This window comes from Peromyscus maniculatus, chromosome 19 (genome assembly GCF_049852395.1).
Source record: "Peromyscus maniculatus bairdii isolate BWxNUB_F1_BW_parent chromosome 19, HU_Pman_BW_mat_3.1, whole genome shotgun sequence".
NCBI lineage: Eukaryota > Metazoa > Chordata > Mammalia > Rodentia > Cricetidae > Peromyscus > Peromyscus maniculatus.
The window spans coordinates 53,584,232-53,604,900 of NC_134870.1; the positions used below are offsets into that span (position 1 = coordinate 53,584,232).

The 20,669-nt window shown below is 42.3% G+C and overlaps 1 protein-coding gene across 1 annotated transcript in view; it reads left to right on the forward strand.

Annotated features, from left to right (window-relative positions):
• The window catches only part of Htr4 (5-hydroxytryptamine receptor 4), a 203,139-nt gene extending 184,277 nt beyond the window's left edge, over nt 1–18,862 (forward strand). The window contains exon 7 of the mRNA XM_042264017.2: nt 15,583–18,862. Within this exon, the coding sequence (XP_042119951.2) occupies nt 15,583–15,670 (88 nt within the window). The 3' untranslated portion in view covers nt 15,671–18,862. The remainder of the gene's footprint in view (nt 1–15,582) is intronic.
• Nucleotides 18,863–20,669: the final 1,807 nt, after the last annotated feature.

Genomic DNA, 20,669 nt, shown 5'->3' on the forward strand with positions numbered 1-20,669 from the left:
CTGTTCTTCCAGAGGTCCTGAGTTCAATTCCCAGCAACCACATGGTGGCTCACAACCATCTAGAATAAGATTTGGTGCTCTCTTCTGGTCTGAAGGGATATGTGCAAGCAGAAGCAGAACACACTGTATACATAATAAATAAATCTTAAAAAAAAATAAAAAAAAGAAGAAACATAGCTCAACAAAATGAGGGCAGTCAACAAACCAACATCAGAAAAACTTGAAATATTTCTGCTAAAATGAAAAACAAGAAAAGGATGTCTACTCTTTCTATTCTTGTGTGATATAGTGCTCGAAGTCTCAGTTGTAGCAATGAGACAAGAGGAAATACAGAAGACATAAATAGGAACGGAAAAAGTCAAAGTATCTTTATTGCAGATGGTATTATTATATTTATACAAAATTTTAGAGTCTCCCCCAAAAAAACTCTTTCATCTGATGAACGCATTCAGCAAAGAATCGGGATGTAAAATTGACACACAAAAGTCAGCAGCTTTTTTAAATACTAACCAGAAGCATAGAAAGAAAGAAAGAAAAAACACAATCCCATTTATAATAGTCTCAAAAACATAAATAAAGTCTAAAAGATCTTTACAGTGAAAACTTCAGGACTTGAAGAAAGACCCTGAAGAAGACACAAGAAGGTAGAAAGACTGCTCATGATCATGTATTGGTAAGATTAATATTGTGAAAATGGCCATCCTAACAAAAATTCAATACAATCCCCATCAAATTTCTATTGCAGTTCTTCACAAATATTGAAAAAAAAACAAATAAAATTTCATGTGGAAACACAAAAGATCCCTGGATATCCAAATAATCTTGGTCATTAAAAACACTGCTGAAAGTATTATCATCCTTGATTTCAAGTTATACTACAGAGCCACAGAAATCAAAACAGCATGGTACTGTCATAAAAATTAGACATATTGACCAGTGAAACAGAACTGAAGGTCTAAATACTAACCCAGGATTCTACAGCCACCTGGTTTTTAACAAACAGGCACCAAATACACATTGAAGAAAAGATAGCATTTTCACAAATGGTGATGGAAAACTGGATAGCTACATGTAAATGAAACTAGATCCTTATCTCTGACCCTGCACAAAACTTGACTCTAAATAGATCAAGAACCTCAAGGGAAAATCAAACACCCTGGATTGGTTAAATTAGAAAGTTGGGAATATGCTTTAATTTATAGACACAAAAAAAGACTTTCTGAGTAGGACTCCAATGGTACAGGAATTCAAACTGTCAATTGACAAATGGGATCTCATAAAAGTTAAAAGCTTCTGTACAGTAAAGGACACCATCAATCAAGTGAAGAGGAAACTTATTGGACCAGAAAAAAAAATTGCCAGCTGGACAGAAGAGTAATAGTTAGAATATAAAAAACAAACATACAAACAAAAAACCAAACACCAAGAAAATAAATCACCCAATTAAAAAAAACAGGCCATGGGACTAATCAGTTCTCAAAAGAGGAATCAAAAATGTCTAAGCAGTCTCTTGTTCAACATCCTTGGCCATAAGGGAAATGCAAATTAAAACTACTTTAAGATTTAAAAAAAAAAAGACAATAAATGCTGGCATGATTGTGGAAAGGGGAAAACATATTCACTATTGGTGGGATTTGTGGAGTCATGGAAATCAGTGTGAAAGTTCCCCAAAAACAAAACAAAACACCTGAAAATAAGTCTACCACATGATCCAGCTATACCATTTGAGCACATTCTCAAAGGTCTCTACGTCCTCCTACAGAGACCCTTGCTCAGTGCTTCTCTATTTTAAAATTTACGGTTAAAAATTTTGCACTGTTTTTACTGGGAAAGTGTAGCAGTTTGGTGCCCAATGTTTAAAAATTTTAATTGCTTAGGCTGGGCAAATAATAAACATACATATCTTACTACCTAAGTTTTAAGTAGTGTAATTAGAAATTCAAAGGATATCAAATAAACTTATGCTACATTTACATGTTCAAAATCCATTGCCAACTTCTATAAAGCTGGGCTGTTAAATACACAACACGGCATAACAATGTTGCACAATGATCATGCTTCCTTCCCTACTCTCCAATGGGAACAAGTGGGTGTTCATGTAGGTTAAACCAAGCATCTAACCTTTCTGTTTTTTTTTTTTCTTTTTTCTCTCCCAACTTATGCTTGGCTCTTTCTCATCTGTGGCTGTTCATCTGTGTCAAGTTTCCCTCTGCTCTTCTGCAATAGACCTGTTCCCGTCTAACTCTGAGCGTGCTCTGCAAGGCTGTGTGAGTCTGTCTGGATCTGTCCATCCATTTCTTCATGTAAAACACAACCCATCTGTGTTCATCCTCTGGCCTCTCTCAAGAAGAGGGAGGCCTGCTAAGCCCAAGATGCCTCCTGCACCTTGATAGCTATTAACCTGAAGGCCAAGGTTCATGTAGTATGAAAAGTTTGTTTTTCATCTACTAACTTCTCAATGGAGTTTTTTGTTTCTTTATTTCACAAACGTTATGGAAAACATACATTGTGGTGGAGCTGAGCTCCAATATAACCGTAGTCCTTGGATGTTTTCTTATCTAGATTACCTCTCATACCAACTCATTTTTTTATCACCTTGACTGTAATGGGGCCCTCCCTATGTTCCTCAACAAATCATTGTGACTAAATCAAGGTGATGTTGCGAGATGTTTTAGGTATACATTGGCATTATGGAACATTTTTATTTTCACATAAAATACTGAAAGGTACAGAAATTTCATATATGCCATCTGCCACTGTCAACATCCCTCACATTGGCGGTGTACAGCCTGGGTTTGGACAAGTGTATGATGATGTGTATCTACCACTGTGGCATTTTATAGAATTATTTCATCACTGTACTAAAATCCCTGTGCTCTGCCTTTCAGCTCTTACTTTGAGCTTTACACCCGGCAGACCCAGATCTTTCTATGTCCATACTTTTTCATTTCCCAGAATTTCATAGAGTTAGAATAACCCCCTATCCCATAAAGATGGGCTTCTTTAACTTAGTAATTCATATTAAATTTTTTTCATATGCTTTATGACTTGATAGCTTATTCTTCTACCTCTGAATAATATTCCATTGTCAGATGTGCTACATTTTTGTTTACTCTCTGACTTAAGGATAGCTAAGGTAACTTAAAGCTTTAACAACTTCAAGCAAATCTGATATAAATACCTATATATTTCTGCAAATACATACAGATTTCTGCAAATTTTAATATAATAGCTTACGAGCTTCAGAATTTTTCATATTCTTACATACATGACATTATCACATCATCTGCAAGGACAGTTATTTTTTATTCTTTATCTGTATAACATTTATTCCCTCTTGTCATATTGCATTTCCCAAAACTTTGAGCACAGTGTTGAAAAGTAAGAGAAAGAGTATATGCTAGTATCATTTCTGATCTTAGCAGGAAAACTCTGGTTGAATATGTTTATGGATTTTTTTTTTATCAAATTGAGGAAGTTCCCTTTATTCCTAGTTTACTGAAAACATTTACTTAGAATGGGTATTGAATTATGTCAAATGCCCTTTGTATATTATTAACATGATCATCTGCTTTTTCTTGTTTAGTCTGTTGATGTGTTAGACTATACCAACTTTACTTATTTTTGCTTCATGCTGAAGATTGGACTCAGGGTCTTATTCATTCCAGGCAAAGCATTCTACCCCTGATCCATGTCCCCAGCCTAATTGAATTTTCAAGTTAAATGTCCCTTGCACACCCTAAGTAAATAAATGTGGGGGCTATACAAGTTCTTTTTGTACATTGTTAGGTTTTATTTAAGACTTTGTTGAGGATTGCTGCATCTGTGTTCATGAATTATGGCTATGCTCTCAATAAGGTTTGTACACTAGAGGTCATGTGCTGGGAGCTTGGTCCTCAATATAACAGTATTGGAAGGGAATGGATAAAGTGGGACCTAAATTGGGGGAATGGGTAAGGCCCCGTCCTCAAAAAGGGTTGACTACTACTTACAGGGGATGTGTCAGATCCCCTGCCACCATTTCATTCCCAGGAGAACCAATTGTTATAAATTGGTTTCAGTTTTCATGGCTGCTCTTCCTCCACCTTTTCTCACACAGTTATTTCATATGCCCTACTCACCTTGTAGTGATGGAGGCCTGGGGTGGGCAGTGGCTTCCTCAATACCAGTATCATGGAATCTGGACTTTCTAGCTCCTGGGAACATAAGTCAATTCCACAGTTTTCGAGGTCAACCCACTCTCAAATATTTTCTTAGAGCAAAGCAAAGTGGATGAAGACATTTTCTTTTGGCTATGTCTTTGGTCCTGGTATTAAAGTAATGCTGCCCTCCTGAAGAGGCTCATTCATGAGGTTGTCTCTCTGTTTCTGTCTTTGGAAGGATACTGTAGATAAATAATACAATTTCCTTTCTTCACTGTTTGATTGAACCAACTAGTCAACACTTCTGAGCTTGTACCACTGTTTCAGAAGGTTATGAGTTAGTAGATCTCATTAATAGATACAGGCCTGGTCTGTTAAGTTAGATACATGTGAAGTATTTCATATCAATTTCTTTTCTGTAAGTTTTGGTCTATTATGTATTTCAAATAGTCGTTTTAATGTTGATTATCAAGTTTGTGGGCATTGAATGTTTGATTATCCTTTCAACATCTATGGGGTCTGGAGTGATGTGCATCTCTTTAATGTTTGATGTAGTTATTTGTGTTCTGTTTTTTACAATGATATTTAGTTTATCACTTTTTATTCACCTTTTCAAAACACTGACTTTTGGTTTTATTTAATTTTCTCTGTTGATCTCTTATTCTCAGTTTCATTGAATTGGGCTTTGACATTTCGTATGTTATACTTACATTGGATTTAGTTGTTTTACACATATATAACTTAAATTTGTGTTCTATATATGAAAGAAATGAGGTATCTGTCTTTTTGAGGCTGATTTGTTTAGATTAACATAATATTTCTGTCTCCATTTTTCTGTAAATTTCTCCATTTTCCTGTAAATTTCACTTTTATAACTGTAAAATTACAGTGTGTGTGTGTGTGTGTGTGTGTGTGTGTGTGTGTGTGTGGTATTTTATTCCTCTGTTGATTAGGAATCTAAGCAGGTCTCATTCCTTAGCTATCATACCTATGCAGCAATAAATATGGATATTCCAGTATCTCTACCACATGCTGACTTAGATTTCTTGGGCTTTCTTTGTGTATACACCCAGGACTGGAATATCTGGGCCATATGGTAATTCCGTTTTCTTGCAGTTTCTAAGGAACTCTCTAATAACTTCCATTGTGGCCGCACAATTCTACACTCACGGCAGTCATGGATGATAGTTTCTCTTTCTCCACATCTTCACTAGTGTTTGTTATTTGTTTACTTGATAACCATCATTCATGTTGAAGTGACATGGAATCTCAAAGTACTTTTAATTTCCAGTTCCCTGATAGCTAAAGATGTTAAACAACTTTTCGAGTGTTTATAGATCACATATGTTTCTTTTTTCTGAGAGATGCCTAAGGATTCATCAGCCTATTTGCTGGCTGGATAATTTGGGGGTATCAGTGTTTAATCGTTATGGTTCTTTATAGCAACATCTTGCTTAATGTGTAGCCAGTGATGAATTTTTCCCCCATTTTATAGTCTGTCTCTTGACTCTGAGAATTGTTTGTTTCCTTTGCTACGCATCATAATTTCACGTAATCCAACTTTTCTGGTTTCTTGGATTATTTCCTGTGCTATTAGAGTCAGAAAGTGTTTGTCTACAGTCCATCATTTGGGGAGACTGTACTTCTGGAAAGTGAACTTCACAAGCATTTCTCAGCTCTCCCTAACTATTTTCCGTGGAACTAATGGCTGGAACTGACTGAAGTTGGGCATCCCATGCGCTATCAGTCAGGCTCGGTTTTCCCCATGGTCAACCTTGTTCAAATAACAACAAAAACCCAAACAAACAAACAAACCAAGAAAACAAATAAAAATGCATTTGAGCTCTCTTTCTCTCCTTTTTGAAATTCATTTTACATATCAACTACAGATCCCCTCTCATCCCCCCACCCCATCTCTTCCCCTTTCTGAAATAGAGTAGGATTTTTCTATCTTACTGTGAGAACCTGGCCAAATCTCTAGGAAGTAAAACTCACAAAACTGTGGCAGCCCCCACTGCTGAGTCTCCTGGAGTTTTTCTCTCAGATGACACTCTGAGCCTCCATCAATCTGGTGACTATAGTCAGGCCTTCCCACCCATGATGTGTCCTTGGAGGATGCTTTTCCTGTACGTTCTACACCTCTGTCTTGTGCATTTGGGGTTTGGCCCAGTGACCTCAGTTCAGTTATATGTCTAGGAAGAGTTGAGAGTCCTATTGTGTATTTATTTAAATTTGTGAAACTTTTCATTTGTTAGAATAGAACCTCAACATGGAAGCTGGGTAGAACATTCCCCCCCCCCCCGCAATTTTATAAACACTGTTTTTTTCTTAATTTTAAAACAACTTTATATCCATAGAGAATACAAATAGTTTAGAAAGTTGTCTTCCTTTGGTCCATTGCCTCCTTAAGTTAACATTTCATATAAACGTGGTACATTTATCAAAACTAGATAATTGACCAGTACTTTTTTTTTCTTTTGGTTTTTCAAGACAGGGTTTCTCTGTGTAGCTCTGATTGTCCTGGAACTCGCTCTGTAGACCAGGCTGGACTCGAACTCACAGAGATCCTCCTGCCTCCACCTCCTGAATGCTGGAATAAAAGGCATGTGCCACCACCACATGGCTTGACCAGTACTTTCAATGGCACTCTAGACTTCATTTTTATTTACCTAGTACTAAATCAGTTTGAAAACAACTTTGTTCTAAGTAGTCATTTTACTTTTCAATTAAATTATCATATTCTAAAATAATGGCCTAGGGAGATATTTGAAAATTTTTTCTAAAATGTGCTAATTGGCCCGAGTTGGTTTACTGTTGGCTTGAAGTTTATATTTTTGTCACATCGGCCATTATTTCATGCAGTCAACGCAGCGACTTCCACCACTGGACACTCCCTTCCCGAGGAGAGTCTTCACTCTCTGTTATGGTGTGTTAAGGATTTCTAAAGGAGCATGCAAACCAAGCCTATGTACTTCCAGAGGGGAAAAGCTGAGGAAGGCAGGAAAATTCTACAACTTTTTGAGAACTACTCTGGTTGTCCAGTCGGTTCTAGTTTCTGGATAGCAGAAATCACTAATTGTTGGTTTTTGTTGTTGTTTTTCAGGACTGGGGGTTGACACTAGAGCCTTCTTTAAGCTAGGCAAGACTCTACCACTCAGTTACATCCCACATGACTCACCTTTGTCTATAGGGATCATAGGTAGTAAATGATGGGTAGAAATCTACAGAACACACTCCCCAAAATTTCTTTTAGAAGTTTTCCAAAGGCATATCCTACAAATATGGAATAGGTTGATTCTTGGTGCTAAGAAGATTTTCCAGTTTCCTTTTCAGAGAAAGGCCAAAACCCAGAAATAGCCACATCCAAAGTATTTCTGAAGGAGACAGGCATGAAAATAGATTGCTCTACCCAGCCCCAACCCAGAACCACACAGAACTGCCCATAGAGGAACTGATGCAGATGCTCCAGATGTAGAACTGTGGGGATGGACAAAGTAGGACTAAAGCCTGGGGGAGGACCAGTAGGACTAATTGCCACTACCCTTTGTAACCAGTTAAAATGCCAGGCAATGCTATTATGCATCTAGTAAATATTTCCATAGATTCTAAGAGTTTTCATACTTCACGAGGTATCAAGAGCTGTAGACTAAATGTTGAGAATGAGGTTGGGGCACACTATTAAATGCAAAGTGGTCTGGATTCCAGAAGGCCTAATTCTAACTCTTAGCTCTGTGGCTCATTGATTAATCAATTGGGTGACCTTTGGTACATCTTTCCCTCCTTGAGTTGAAGTCTTCAAAATGTGGACATTTAAAAATATCCCTGACATTATGGTCAATATAAGAAATGCAATACTTAGAGAGAATTTAGTGCAGGGTCAAGGGAAGAGTGGATTTGGGTTATCTCTTAGGACATGATGAGATGTTTATTCCATCCCTCAAGAACCTCAGGAGGCCATGTATATACTGGAATAAACATCTAATAATGCAGATAAAGCAGATAAGATAAAGCAGACAGGAAATGGTGAGGAAGAGTGACTGAGATGTGAGGCTAAAGTCCAGCAAGAGCATGAAGAGCCTTCAAAGCTGGACTGAGGCTGGATGGAATGCTTAGGTGATGGACAGTGAACTGAGCACTAGCTGCCTTGGGAAGGGAGGGGGACTGACATCAGAAGCTCAGACCAGTCTCTTGAAAGACAAGGACATGAGCAATAAGAGCAGCAGAGGTGATGACAGAGAAAAGAACTTTCACAGGACGATGCGGCCAGATGCCGTCACTGGTTCCAGGAAGGGGCTGAGTTGAGGGTCTAAGGTGAGTCTGAGTTTATAGCGTGGACACATCAGTACTCCCAGCCTCATTGTAGAGGGTGCTCTTGGGACACTCACATCTCCTTACCTGAAGCCTGTGCTCTGTGAAAGTCCTCGCTTCCATGTCTTTTTCCTGCCTGCTCCTGGGTCTAGAGTGCCCCCACTGTTTCAACGGCAAATCATTATCAGGACCTATAGATTTTTTTTCTCACTGCATATCCAGAATGAGAATTCTTCCTAACCCTCTACAATAGCCACTCTGCGTCTCCTGAGCCACAAACTGGTCTGGGGACAGTTCAAAATCACCTGTGTTGGGTAAAATAATGTCACCCAATGAGGTCCACATCCTGTTCCCCAGTGCCTGGGAATATGTTTTATCATGTGACAAGAGGTTGATTATGACATGTTTGAGCTCTGTGTTGTCTTGAGATGGGCAAGGTTCTCAAGACAGTGTGGATGAACTCACTAGGTACAAGTTTTCTTAGCACCAGGTTCTGCTGACTCCCCATGGGAGGCCTTATCTTCTTACAGGAGGGAAGAGTGGGATCTGTCATTGGTATGTAAAATGAATAAAAAATTTCTTAATAAAAATAAAAGAAAAGGGGCAAGGTGACCCAGCCAGAGAAGGAGCGCATAAAAATTAACAAATTAGAAAAGTGACACTGTAAGCCCAGGAATGTGGGCAGCTTCTGGAAGATGGAAACGTCAAGGAATGAATTATTCCAAAGAGCCTTCTGAAAGAAGGCAGATCTGCCGACACCTTTTTAGCCCCACTAAGACCCATTTTGGATTGATGAGCTCTAGAACTGTAAGACTTTACGTTTATATTATTTGAAGCGTCTTTGTTTGGGGTAATTTGTTACAGCCGCAACAGAAAGCTAATACAGCTCCCAACGTGATATTGTGTCCCAGTCCAGCCTCCCTTATACCACAGCCTAATTATCCTACAAGACATGAGGTCCTCCTCTCTACTTACACCCTGGTCTGTCTCCTGATTGCTCTTAGCATGAGGACGACGGTCGTTAGCATCGTGGGACGATGAAACACCTTTCAGTCAATGAATGCCCCTCCCCTGCTCCATCACTGTGGGCTTTGCCACTCGCTGTTGTTTGGATCTGCATTCTCTTCCCCTTGGCCTGGTGACCCCTTACCCCCACCCCCACCCCTTCAGTTCTCATCTCCTGCCACTTCCTCGGCCACACTGCCCTGGCCCACTAACTGGGTTCATATCCTCCTCCTGTGTTCTCAGCACCCCCAATTACTCTCTACCCCTAATGCTTCACACGTTTACAAATTTCCACCTGTTGGCGGCTCTCACGGGATCCTGGGAGCTCTGCTGGGCAACAGCTGTACCAGTTCTCACTCCAGGTTCTTCCAGGCCTGGCACGGGGCCTGAGCCACAGCAGGTGTGCATGTTAAAATGATGAGTAGCTGGATTCATACATGCCTAGCATTTGGAAATCTTGTTCCTTCATAAACACTGGGGAAAAAAAAATACCCCGCTTGCCCCCGAGGTATCTCGGGTACCAAGTGACAGGGCTCCAATCTGCTTGAGGGTTTGATCTATATAGATGGAGCTGCCTCTTATTTTGCCAGCATCTTCAGTGAGAGCGAGCAAGTGGTGTTGCCCAGAGGAGGCCTGAGGCCCTATGTTCTAAAGTCTATGCAGTTCCCAGTGATGCCAGCTCTAGGCAGGGAGAAGCGGCACTGTTATGCTATTAATTATTGCTCTTTCCAGGCTGCTCCAAGTTTGATACTAATTGCTCAGTGAACAAATTGGAGATTCAGGTAATCACCAGACTTAATGTGGCTCCTGTCATGCTTGAATTAATTAAATCAAAGCAGACAGCTGCTTCTATGTTGCTTGAGAAACAGCAGTGACTTCTCCCAGGTCATGAAACTTATCAGATACAACCACTCTCTCACAGGGGTTGAACCTCTTCTAGGTCAGCCTGGTGGTTAGATCTCACAGCAGAGCTTGGAGGCCTTGGTCATGCTGAGGGATGAAGACCCCTCCCTCAGTGTGCTCCTGTAGCTGTTGTGACATCTTGAAGGTTTCTTTCATCCATGTGATTAGTTCACAGCAGGCATCAGGCAAACACGCATTAATTACTAAGGAATGGATTCTGCACTAAACCAGGAATTAAGTGCTGAGGTCCAGAGGTTCAAGCCCTGCCCTTAGATATCTTATAAGCAGGATATCATTGTTACTTATTATTCAGTATCTGGCTGTTATTAATAAGAGCTTGATAGGAATTATGTCATTTAATGGCTGTAACTCTCCAGAAAACTTGCAACAATTCACACAGCAAGGAAGAGGCAGAATCAGGATTTGGACCGAAGCATTCTGCCCCAAGAATTCTTAACTATCCCACACATATCAACTTCTTTTTTATTTATAATTCATTTATTCTTATTTTATGTACATTGGTGTGTTGCCTGCATGCATGTCTGTGTGAGCTGTGTGAGGGTGTCAGATCTTGGAGTTACAGACAGTTGTGAGCTGCCACGTGGGTGCTAGGAATTGAACCTGGGTCCTCTGGAAGAGCAATTAGTGCTCTTAACCACTGAGCTATCTTTCCAGTCCCATATATCAACTTCTTAACTACTCCATGTCCTACTTGAACCTTAGGAAAGCCACATTTCCTGAGCTCAGTTTTCTTTACTAGTGAAGATTCTCCCATCCGGGATGTGCCCAGCATCTTGAAAGATGTTAGTTGGACTCTTAACTCAAAAGTTTCAGATATACAGGAATCGCTTACTTGGTCAGCTCACACACAACTAGTAGGTGGCAGGTTTCTTTTTCTCTTAATACTTGTTAAATTTGAGGATGTATGGATGTTCACAAGTATGTCTGCAGGCAGCTACCATTTGGGCCCTCTACTTAGAGAAACACTGTAGAAACATCATGGACTCTGTGACATCCTTATGGATCTATACACAAATAGGATTCTTGAATTCAGGCAGGGTGATTGTTTGCAGGGTAGCCATCCAAAGTGTTATAAATGTGTTCATACTGTTTCCTTTCCATCAAAATGAAAACTCCTAAATTAAAAAGGTGTAAATCACAGAGACTTGGGAATTTGCAAGCCAGGTCAGGACCTCTATAGGCTAAAATGCATAGGAGACCTTGTTCCTGGTTGGCCAAGGAAGCTAACTCTCCTCTTTTTCTCAGTGCTTATAACCCACCATAGCCTGGTAAGGCAGCTGTATTAAGTTGTTCATATCTCCACAGTTAGGGATGAGGGTTCATGAACCTCTTTCCACTTCATGACACAACTATTGTTGGTTGTTTTTGCTCTTTTAAGGGACCTGCCACCCAGCTCCCAAATAAATCACACATGGAGGCTTATTCTTAATTATGATTGCCCATCCTTAGCTTGGCTTATTTCTTGCCAACTTTCCTTAACTTAAATTATCCCATCTACCTTTTGCTTCTGGGATTTTCCTGTTCTCTTACTTCTATAAATCTTACTCCGTAGCTTGCTGTGTAGTTGGGTGACTGGCCCCTGGAGTCCTCCTTCTTCTCTGGCTACTTCCTACTTCCTCCTTTCTCCTTCTCCTCTCCTCCTGGATTTCTCCTTTTATTCATCCTCTCTGCCTGCCAGCCCTACCTATCTCTTTCTCCTGCCTTGCTATTGGCCGTTCAGCTCTTTATTAGACCATCAGGTGTTTTAGACAGGCACAGTAATACAGCTTCACAAAGTTAAACAAATGCAACATAAACAAAAGTAACACATCTTAAAGTAATATTCCCCAACACACGACTTTTCACATGATCAAAATACTGGTTTTCCTTCTCATCGGGACATGTTTTTTATATGAGCTCCATAGAGGAAGTGCCATTTATTGCCAATGTGAATGTTTTATTACTGTAGAGCTTGGCAGAATTTGGGACTGTGCTTTGGATTTAGTGCGGGGGGGGGGGGGGGGGGGGGGGGGGGGTGGGCATTGCACACACTGTGACAGCCAGATCAGTAGCTCAGAGCTTCAGTCTTTTCATCTGTGAAATAAATCTGAGTAGCCAACACTTACAATTGGGAAAAATAATTATAAAAATGAAGTCAGTTGTGTCATGACTAAAAATGGTCCCTGTCACCTTCATCCTTCAATAAATTGAGCTGTAGATGATTTCTTCTTATTATTATTAGGTTTTTCTTTTTCTGCACATGAATCTATGTCAGGGAGATCCTTATACCTTGGGTAGCAGCACAGCCCAGTTTTCAGGACTGCTTGGTTCTGAGCTATGGGCAGGTTAGCCCAGTAAGCAATGTTGCTCAGGAGCTAGGCCAACAGGTGTAGGTCTGACATGAGTCTAGTCCAGGCCCATGTCTTACTTACCATTCATCTCTGGATCCTCTCTCAGCATCTCTGGACCTCACTTTTCTTCTGTGTATAGCTTTGGTCTTTTTGGCTGCCTGGCATGGCCTGCCAAGCTGCAGTGATTGTGAAAGGAACAGGTAGGCAGTGTCCTTACAGGAGTGTGTGCTCACAAAGCAGGGAGAGCAAATAAGGAATCTTCTAGGCCTTAGGGTCTTCTAGGTGTTCCCAACAAAGAAAATAAAAGAAGAAAATACTTTAGCAGTTCAGAGCTCTGCCTGTATGATCATCAACACAACACACTCTTCACTCTAGGAGCCATGGAGGAGAAGATCGATCTGGAACAGCGTAAGCTGTGCATGTTGAGCCTCTGAAATGGGCCACTCCTGTGCTCTGTGCTTCCTTCTCTGTGCAGTGGTACTGTGAGGAATACACCGTGCCCTCGGCTGCACAAGAGAAAGGAAAGGCATAGCGAGGTGGAACAATTCACATTGTCAGTGACTGGCAGAGCCCGATGGGATGCCGAGTCTGTCAGGATCCACTGGAAGGTCTTAGTCAGCCTGTTGCACAGCACAGTATTCTAGATAATGAGATGCACAAACACAGGGCGGTCTGAGCGAAGCTTCAGGGGTAAATCTCATAAAGTGGAAAATAACATACGACCAAGGGCAACTACTTTCTATGGAGAATCTGATTGCTTATTGTTGCCTGGGCCACAGCACCAACTTTCTTCTCTCCCCCGAGTCACTGATGGAAAACATCAGTCATCTCGCTCTCTTGCCCACCCCCTTTTTATCAGTTGTCATGAGCTGTATGATGGCATTTCAGTTACCGATGAGTCATATATATGACACAGTACTCCCACAGATTTGACTGAAACTGGAAAATTCTCGTTTCCTGATGGCCTTGTATTTCCTGTGTGTGATAGTGTTCACTGCATTCTGCACAGGATTTTAGCCTAGTCAATGGCTGTATCATAGAACTTGGAGTGTAGTGGGGTACACTCTCTAGCTTATATGGATGCCCTCTATGATGTTTGTACAATGATTGCACCGCTTAATGTTACATTTTCCAGGATGCATTCTTGTCATTAAGCAAAGTATGACTATCTTCTCAACAGAGCATCCAGCCAGGAAGCCTATTTCAAGGTCATTCGACCCATTGCTTTGCTCAAACTCTTCCTGGGCAGTAAAAAGCCAAAGAACACCACAGGGATCTTCAAGATTGCCTCATGCCAACATTGGTCCTGGATATCTTGCAGATATCTACTCCTTCCACTTCTCCTATACTTTCTGTTCCCTTGTCCCACCCCTGCCCTAATCCTTGCTATTCCTCCAAATTCCAGCCAAGATCTAGCTTAGGAACATTTGCATAAATCTGCACAACAGCATGCTCTGAATACTGCAGGGCATGGCGTTGTAGCACAATAGTGAGTACATTTGCTGTGGATGATTAATTGATAAATAAAACACTGATTGTCCAGTAGCCAGGCAGGAAGTATAGGTGGGACTAGTAGAGAGGAGAATTGAGAGAACAGGAAGGTGGAGAGGAGGAGACACCAGCCTGCCGTCTAGGGAGCATCATGTAGAGGCAGCAGGTAAAGCCACGGAACACGTGGAGATATACAGATTAACAGAAATGGGCTGAATATAAGAATGAGAGCTAGACAATGGTAGGCCTGAGCTAATGGCTGAACAGTTTAAATAATATAAGTGTCTGTATGTTTATTTTATAAGTGGGCTACTGGACTGCTGGGGTTTGGCGGGACCCGGAGAGAAAAACTCTAACTACATACATGGGAGGAATGCTCAGCTGATTGTAGTCTACTGTAGGACCACTGACACCATATGTGTGGCTGCCTCCTCTACCTGAAATGGCTCCCTTCCAGTAGTTGCTAAAATTACTTCCCAGTGGGAGACATAGCAATGTCTACCTCTTCTCCTAAGGTCCCAATGACAAACTGAGGCAGAATTCTACCAGAGTTCATTCTGGGGAACCAATGAATATATTGGACTTCCTTACAGAGCATAGGTGAGGAGTTACTTACAGGAGTGGGGTAAGTGTCCCCCAACTGGCCACAACTGGAGGTCTTTGCCCAGCAGGCATTTCCCCATGACCACAAAAATGCAGTATACACATATACAAAACACACACACACACACACACACACACACACACACACACACACACTCACACACACACACACTAGTTCCTCCTCCAGACTATAGGCAGAGTTGTCCGTTGGTATGGAGGCAGTTGGATACTCAGGAGGTGGTGTAAGTTATAAACAATCCCACATGGGATGATTTTTTCCAAAGGGGGCACAAATGAATGGCAGTTGCTTGATGTGGAGGACAGTCACTCACAACCCCGGCTGTATCCATCTTCCTTCCTCTATCTAGGTCACAAGGTGTAGTCTGGAATTAGAAACCACAGTGGCAAGTTGAACAGCATGTTAGCGCAGCACCAGAAAGCTACTGGAAGGGCTTATTCACGTCCAGTTTGGAGTTGTTCTGACAAGTGGCACAGGAACTGCTTTGGAAAAAGGAATCTGGGTTCTCGCCCCAGCTCTGTCGTTCACTCTCTGTACCCTAGGCCTGGTTCCCCAAAGATGCCATTTTCCCACCTTTAACTTAGACAATCTAGGTGAGTCCTTTGGTTTACCTTCTCTGTGAAGTTCCATCCCATTCCACTCCCACCTCTCTATGCCCTCAAATACATTCAAGAAAGGGGAGTAGAGAATAGACGGAGTGCTTCTGATGCCTTTGAAGGATGCCTGTTGAATTCTCATGCCTTCTTTTCTTCCTCCTTAGGTATACAGTTTTGCACAGTGGGCATCACCAGGAACTGGAGAAATTGCCCATACACAATGACCCAGAGTCCCTGGAATCATGCTTTTAACTGAAGACCTGGCTTGCCATTTAGCCATTCATTCCCATTCATGTCTGCATGAACAGGACACCCTGGAAACACTCTTGACCCTGGTCATCACCAGTGAAGCTTGAAGTACGGGGCACCAGGGCCCAGTGAAGGTACACAGAAGACGGTGTTCAGTGGAACCTGGACCCAGCACATCAAGGATTTCAGAAGTGTGTGGGGACTTCAGACATCATCAGACCCAGCGTCCTACCCAGAGCCCAAGTGTCACCACTCATTGCCTACTGACACAAGGTCGGTCTCTGCTCGCACCTCTCCAGGGACAGGAGCTCACTACCTCTGAACGCAGCCCCTTTTGTGGTGGGAATGAGCTAGTTGTGTGGAAGTTCTGTCGTTCATCAGCACCCAAGTCTGTGGTTGCTCTAGCCTCTGTCAGGGCAGCGATGTTGGTCTCCTGTTCCTCTCAGAAAGCCTTAGACATTGGAAGAAAATGACCTGCTACCTGCCCACCCCTCTCAGTCTTCTCTCTCAATGGAGCATCTCCAGTTTCCTCTTCGCTCTGGCCATCTTCTGGACATGCTTTGGTGGGCTCCGGATGTCTATCTAGAAGCTCTCAAGTACTGACATGGAAGGCGTCAGGAATTTTAGCTTACAGCCACGAACATTTTCATTTCCTTCCTTCCCTCTTTCCCTCCCTCCCTCCCTTCTTTCTTTCCTTTCTTTCTTCCTTCTTTACTTCCTTCCTTTTTTCTTTCTTGATCATAGCATACTACTTGAGGTATCAGTTCCCCCTTGAGGATAAATTTTAAAGATTCTGCTTAGGTTTTGCCTTTGAACCCATTACTAAGAGACCTCTATACAGTTAGTTGTGTGTGTGTGTGTGTGTGTGTGTGTGTGTGTGTGTGTGTGTGTGTGTGTGTGTGTGTGTTCACACGTGCATGCATGTGTGTGTAAAGTTGACATTTTCCCACTGGCATACTAGTGATTGCTTCCCCTCCATGGCGGTGGACTGGGACCCTGATTGCTATGAACGTTGACAGAGAACAGTCTCACAACTCAAGAATTCAGGAGTGGAAGTCGGGGAGGAGCTAGAGAAAAGGCTCGGTGTTTAAGAGAAGCGCACTTGTTGCTCGGGCAGATGACCCAAGTTTGGCTCCCAGCATCCACATGGTGGCTCACAACCATTTGTTACTCCAGTTCCAAGGGATCCGGCACCACTTCTGACTGCCACAGGCTCCTGCACACACACGGTGCACATACATACACTCAGGCACACACACATGCACACTCACAGACTAAAATAAAATAAAACGTTAAGGAGGGAAACTGACTTGCTCCCACAGAGACTGCCTTTTAAGGATGATCGGGGTCCTGTGTTGAACAAGCCAATGGTCTAGTCCTAGGCCATTTTCTGTTTTGAGCAGCGAACAAATCCATCTTTCTCTACTGGGAACTGTCATTATTGAACCCCGCCTTTAAAGCTACTATGGTTCCATTTTACACACATTTTTGTAGAGTCTCGTTTGTTCCAAACCCCAAGATATGTTTTCTCTCCTATGCTAAAGCTGTCACCACCTTCTTTGTGTTGGGTAAGTTCTGAGAGAGAGAGAGAGAGAGAGAGAGAGAGAGAGAGAGAGAGAGAGAGAGAGACTTGAGACTCACACGCATTTTCTTTTTTTCTGCCGACAAAGGCCAGTTCAGTTCACTGCTTTGAAACAGAGGGAGCGGGGAATCAGGACATGGCCCGGCATCCCTGCCCTGTTTTAACTCCCCATCTTTCTCCCTCTTCTCTCTCCCGCTCTTCCACCCTCCTCCCTTCTTCTCCCTCTTATGCTTTTTTAAGACAGGGTTTTTCATAGCCCAGGCTGGCCTCAAACTCACTGTGTAGCTGAGGCTGAACTGAGCTCCTGATCCTCCTACCTCCATCTTCCAAGTGTTGGGGCCACAGGCTTGAGTCACCCTACAAGTTTCCCTTACCTTTCTACTCCCTGCGTCGTTCCTTCTTCTCCTCTGATGACAGGTCACACTGGCCTCTTTGTCCCTGTTTAATCTATGAAGGAAGAACATCACTGGCCATCCTCCTTTTCCCCATCTTCAGATACGGTGAGAAGGAATGGTCATCCCCCACAAAGGAATGAAGTGACCAACCGTCTAGGTTTAACATTGAAAGTCTCATATCCCAAGGCAGTCCGCAGCCCTTGGCAAGTTAAGGACTCGCCATACTTACGGGATCCTTCTCTATTGAAAACCAGTAAACTCCTTGGATCTGAGTCCCTTTCTGTCTTTTCATGAAAAACTCAAGAAAGGGACTAGGGTCAAGAAGACATGGTGATAAGCCAAATGCAAATCCATGAGACAAGAGTGAATTCATTCTATCTGGAGAGCTGCTATACAGCATTAGTTCCACCCATGGCTTCCAGGAATCCAGACAACACAGCTTGAGTGTGGGAGACGCAGAAGATACACAGCAGTCCAGGCTTCAAGGAGACCTACACTTGTCCTCTTCCTAAGAAGCTCCTCTGTCAGGAAGCCTGCTGTGTTAAGATGAGATGTTACTAGGGAAGAGGAGGCTGTGGTCCAGCTAATCTGGCCAGATGAACACTGGCAACCACTTGGATGTTTAATGAAGTCTGTTTCCATGCCAGGGATAAAGGGATTCACTGTGCTTTCTCTCCATTTGACTTTGCAGTCCATAGGAATGCCCAGTTCTGAAGATCCCACCTCATCTTGCTGGAAGCCAGAATGATCCAAGGCTCAGAGGTCCTGATAAAAGAAAAAAAGGGAATGCTAGTTCTTTGCCCTTGCCTAGGGGCAGACTTGGCAAGGGCCAGTCTTGGCCTGGGCCTCAAAGGATTAAGGTTTCAGTTCCTAGGACCCCAGCTTTCCCCTCTGAAGGGCTGTGGTTATCAGTCCTAAGGCAGCTGTGTCTGAGATATCCTGTGTTCTCTTGCCAACATTGTCTGATTTAGCTTTCTGCTGACCTTGGCCATTCTCCCTCAGCAAATAGGATATATAAAATGCTCTACTTCTTAATAAGCTTGCTCGGCATAAGACGTAGCTTGTGCAAGACCTGTCAACCCCAGCTTCCTACCTCCTCCTCTGGCCATCCCTCTTAGAATGCTGGACCTGAAGAGCAACTGCTGGTCCAGGTCACGAACCCTTTCCATTAGCAACTAGAGAGTAAAAGAAATAAAAACCTACAAGGTATTGGTTAAAACGAACTAACAAAGCCAACTCGGAGATTTCAGCTTCACCGCTCACTAACATTTCCACTTCCTGCTGCCAACTTGCTCTGTCCTGAAACAAAGAACCATCTGGGAAATGAGGTAGGGTAGGGCATTATGGGTAGGTGACAGAGGAGACTCACTGAGATGCCAGAGAATAGAGACAACCAAATCACCTGTAATACAGTCTTCAAGTGAGGAGAAAGTGTCTTCTTGGCGCTGTGCAATCTAGCTATTTCTCTTTGGTATTGTGGCTCTCTTAGGTGAGAGATGGAAAGTGCTTTTCTTTTCCTCTATTACTTCCATTGGCTGTGGTCAAAATCTGCCCCAAAATACAGGGTGGTCTAGGAGGAAATAAATCAGTGTATTTGCCCCTTTTGGCCAAAAGTGTCCTCTTTGCACACAGTCTAGAAAACTAAGTACTGATTTGAATGTGAACAATGCAGGGATGAACTTGAAGAGCTGGGTTCAAGGCCCACTCTTGCTCTGGCCCTGAGCAGAACTTGCCTCACTCTATTCTTCTACAAAATGCAGATGGTCACTGAGCTGCCTGGATCTGTGTGACTGTTCCAACATGGATAGTCAAGGGCCACTGTTACAAGTTTGGCTAAATACATGCTTTGCCTGCACTGTTATCTACATAATATCTTCATTTCACTTACAGAAATTTAGTTTAGAAGGAAACGGTTTATCAGATCCCAAATGGAAAAATGAGTTTTATTTGCTGTAAATAGAAAGCAGCCATAGAGATAAACTAATAAAAAATAAAACCAAACTACTAAATTCTAACCAGATGTCAACACTCAGAGCGTGTCCCCTGCCTCTGCATGTCCCAGGAAGACAAACATGTCAGTGGAGTCCCCCTATCTCCTCTCTGGGAGAATTTAGAGAATGAATTCCAAACTATAGGAATTCATCAATTTAATACAAGTTACGTTCCATGTTTTTGGAAACAAAGAAGGGAAACAAAGTGCTTACTATTTTTATTAGTATTATACTTAATCCAGATTGTGTCTCCTCTGCTGCCTTTTACTTTAGCTCCTTCTGAACTTCGTGAGCAGTAACAGAACGAGAAGCTAACTAACAAACGCCTTTCTGCTGGACATTCAGTTAAGTGCTTTCCGTGGATTTTCTCATAAAACAACCTTTACGAGTACCAAAATTACTCCCACTAAAAATGAGCAGACCTCAGCAGAGACATCATCTGGTGACTGACCTGACAAGTATGGATGTGGGATGTAGGCCCAGGCCCCTCGATTACATGGCCTAAGCACTTTCCCTCTCTTATCACCTTGGAACCCGGAGCTGTGCCTGTTCTGGTCTGAGCTCTGCCATTCACTTGTCCTCTTGTTTTTATTCCTCTGAATGTCATTTCCATTAATTCAATGATGGGGGTATTCTGGTCCATGGATGGTCCAGCAGGAAGGCTCTCTAGTACCAGGGGAGCCTGAGGTTACTGATAGTCAGCAGCAGACTGACAGGCAAGTGGATGAACCCTGAATATTGCAAACCACCATCAAGGCGCCCTGCAGAAGGCAATCTGAATTTGCCATACTTCTTGGTTGAATTTAAACTATTTGGCACCAGCCCGATTTTCCTGGTATCTATCCACCACCATAGGCACTTTACAATTGATCTGCTCTTTCACAAGGTCTCAGCCTCACAATAGCTAGTGGTGAGAGATTATCGGTTCAATTTTATAGACAAGACTTTGTCACAGCACATGACTTGCCCAAGGACATGTGGCAGAAGATGGATGGAAAACACATTAGGTTTCCTAACCTAGCACAGTGATGTTT